This window comes from Gymnodraco acuticeps, unplaced genomic scaffold (genome assembly GCF_902827175.1).
Source record: "Gymnodraco acuticeps unplaced genomic scaffold, fGymAcu1.1, whole genome shotgun sequence".
Taxonomy (NCBI): domain Eukaryota; kingdom Metazoa; phylum Chordata; class Actinopteri; order Perciformes; family Bathydraconidae; genus Gymnodraco; species Gymnodraco acuticeps.
The window spans coordinates 1,335,268-1,337,587 of record NW_022990021.1 but is presented as its reverse complement, the minus strand read 5'-3'; the positions used below and the strand labels follow the sequence as shown (position 1 = coordinate 1,337,587).

The 2,320-nt window shown below is 36.2% G+C and overlaps 1 protein-coding gene across 2 annotated transcripts; it reads right to left on the bottom strand.

Moving 5' to 3' along the window:
* Positions 1 to 781: 781 nt before the first annotated feature.
* Positions 782 to 1,801, bottom strand: LOC117544773 (comitin-like). 2 transcript variants are annotated; one of them, XM_034214165.1, is made up of 3 exons: positions 1,510 to 1,801; positions 1,244 to 1,337; positions 782 to 1,135 (listed from the first exon to the last, which is right to left on the bottom strand). In XM_034214165.1, exons 2-3 carry the CDS (start codon positions 1,331 to 1,333, stop codon positions 875 to 877), a joined length of 351 nt encoding a protein of 116 aa, XP_034070056.1. In that variant the 5' UTR covers positions 1,334 to 1,337; positions 1,510 to 1,801; the 3' UTR covers positions 782 to 874. The 2 variants fall into 2 exon arrangements, with proteins under 2 accessions (XP_034070056.1, XP_034070055.1); XM_034214164.1 differs by having other exon boundaries at positions 1,244 to 1,539.
* Positions 1,802 to 2,320: the final 519 nt, after the last annotated feature.

Genomic DNA, 2,320 nt, shown 5'->3' with positions numbered 1-2,320 from the left:
CCAACCTTTACCATGATCTAGTTTTAACAACAAAGGGAAATTCTTAGAAAAGGAAAAAGAGTAGATTATAAATAAATAATTTGGGGACAAGGGGGTGGGATTAAATAAATTATACTTCTTCTCACTCCTTTTCGAACACTAGATGTGGGACTGTTTATGTTGCTAATGCTGTTGTTGTTGTTGTTGATGTAAATGTCATTTTGTTTTGATTTCTCTTACATGACTATGCACTGCAAACATTTTAGTCTTTTTGTAATTAGTTATTTTACTTGTTCGAAATAAAATGTATCAATCAATCAATCAGTCAATCAAAGTCAAGCACTTGCCTTTTAGAGGTTATCTCACTTCTGTCATTACCTTATTTGAGTATCCTTTGAGCTCTGTGTAACCTACTCTTGGTGTCCTTTTACCCCTCTTATACGTACTTTTAAACCTAGTGTTATCATGATATGTTAATTTGGAAATAGTAATTAAACAGATAGATTTTATGATATTTTCTAAACTAAGAGAAAGACGTTAATGCTTTAAACACAAGGTATATCTTTCCTGACATTGCTTATGAATGACAGCTTCAAGCTCACGGATGTTCATCTCCTCTCTAAAGTGAATCATTATCACAGATAAAGCTCCTATTATCAGTAAAGTGGTTAACGTTTTGATCTCTGAGTATATAGAACATACTGTATGTGCCCCTCTTTCCCATACATCAATGATAGTCCCTTTGGTCAATATACCATTTAGCCAGAACATAGGTCACTCAAACAGAACAGAAACTCATATATGCATTGTGAACGTTTGTTTATTTGATTACATAACAAGCATGTTAAATGGTGAATCAAATTGACTTCAAAACATGATTTTCAAACACAATGGATCACTTCATGCCTATGGATTTAGCAGAGTTCCAGACTTCATCTTGTTCCTTGTTCACCACCAGTTTGCCCTCATTGGTCAGCTGAAGGCGGCACATGTTGCAGTCAGACTTGGAGGTGTTTGTGTGCCACATGGCTTTGCCCCCCTTGTCGTACATGGCCAGGTTGCAGTCCCCCTGCATGCACAGGCGGAAAGGGGATGACCCTGCAGTGTCTGAAGCCCACACAGGCTGCCAGCCATAGACCACAAAGTCACCATCATCCTGCAGCAGAAACAGAGACTCTTGTTAACCGTTTGCTCAAAGACCATTGCATTTGTAGCATGCACCCTGATAAGAGTCTCAAGTGCACAAATATCCTGAGTCACTCACCTGGAAGATAGCCTTAAACTGTCCGTTGTTGGACACCAGATGGTCTCCCTTGCGGAGCTCATCATTTTTGGACAGGAAGTTTCTGCTCATGATTCTGCAACAAAAAGTCAGTGTTCGATCCATTTAAAACACTGAAAATGCAGTTTTATAACATATTACCAGTAAAGTTTAAAAACTCCTTTTTGCATCAAACTATTCTTGCACAGTAATATATATATATATATGAACCAATCTATCAAAATAAAAATATAGAATACATTACTCACAGATTGTGTTGTTTTCTCTTCAGTCCGATTTCAAGCAGAGGAAAAGGAGTGAAGTGCGTGACGGTGAAATCACCCTGATTTTATACACCTAGCGAGGGTGGGAAGAAAAGGTGGAGCAGAGATGGAATGCTATGCCCTTTGTTTATTCCATAAAAAGCTGAGTGATACTGCCAATTTAAAAAAAAAAAGTTTCATTAAAAAATGCCCAATGATGTTTCATTATCTGTGATAGTGTAAGCATGCAGCATGAGCTTGACATTAACTAAGCTCTCCTAATAACAGGCTGCAGAAAGATGGGACAAGAAATTTGGCAGTGCTTTTTTATTACAATTTCCATTTGATAACAACCAGGTGGGAGCCGAATGTGGGATTCTGTAACCATGAGCTATTTCGTAATTATTATTATTTGTTTAGTATTGACTTGCACTTTCCACGCTATTTAAATGTTGTAAAGTAGCAGGAATACAAAATACACAAGTACAGGCAGGTCAGTGCTGAGCAGACAGAAGAGCAGAGAATAAACCGTGCTATAAATATAAATTAAGTTGATTAAAAGTTGAGAACAAGCATAAAACAAAGAAGAACTCTAATTAAAATACATTTAACACCCAGGTATTAGAAATGTATGCAAATAATTTAGTCTCTATTAATTAAGACATGGTATAGTTTTGCATACTATTTTATTTAATGAACATCTCTGTTGAATATATTTTAAGTCATATTTAAAATAAAGGAGCCAATACAACATGTTTGAAAACACAGGCCATTTTGTACAGAAGCCTTTTAATGTGCTGATAGTTCCAACCTTTAC

Coding starts and splice junctions, on each gene's coding strand:
- LOC117544773 (XM_034214164.1), bottom strand. CDS start 1,366: ATGGATCGAACACTGACTTTTTGTTGCAGAATCATGAGCAGAAACTTC. Junction 1,136..1,243: donor AGTTTAAGGCTATCTTCCAG/GTGAGTGACTCA, acceptor TTTCTGCTGCAG/GATGATGGTGACTTTGTGGT.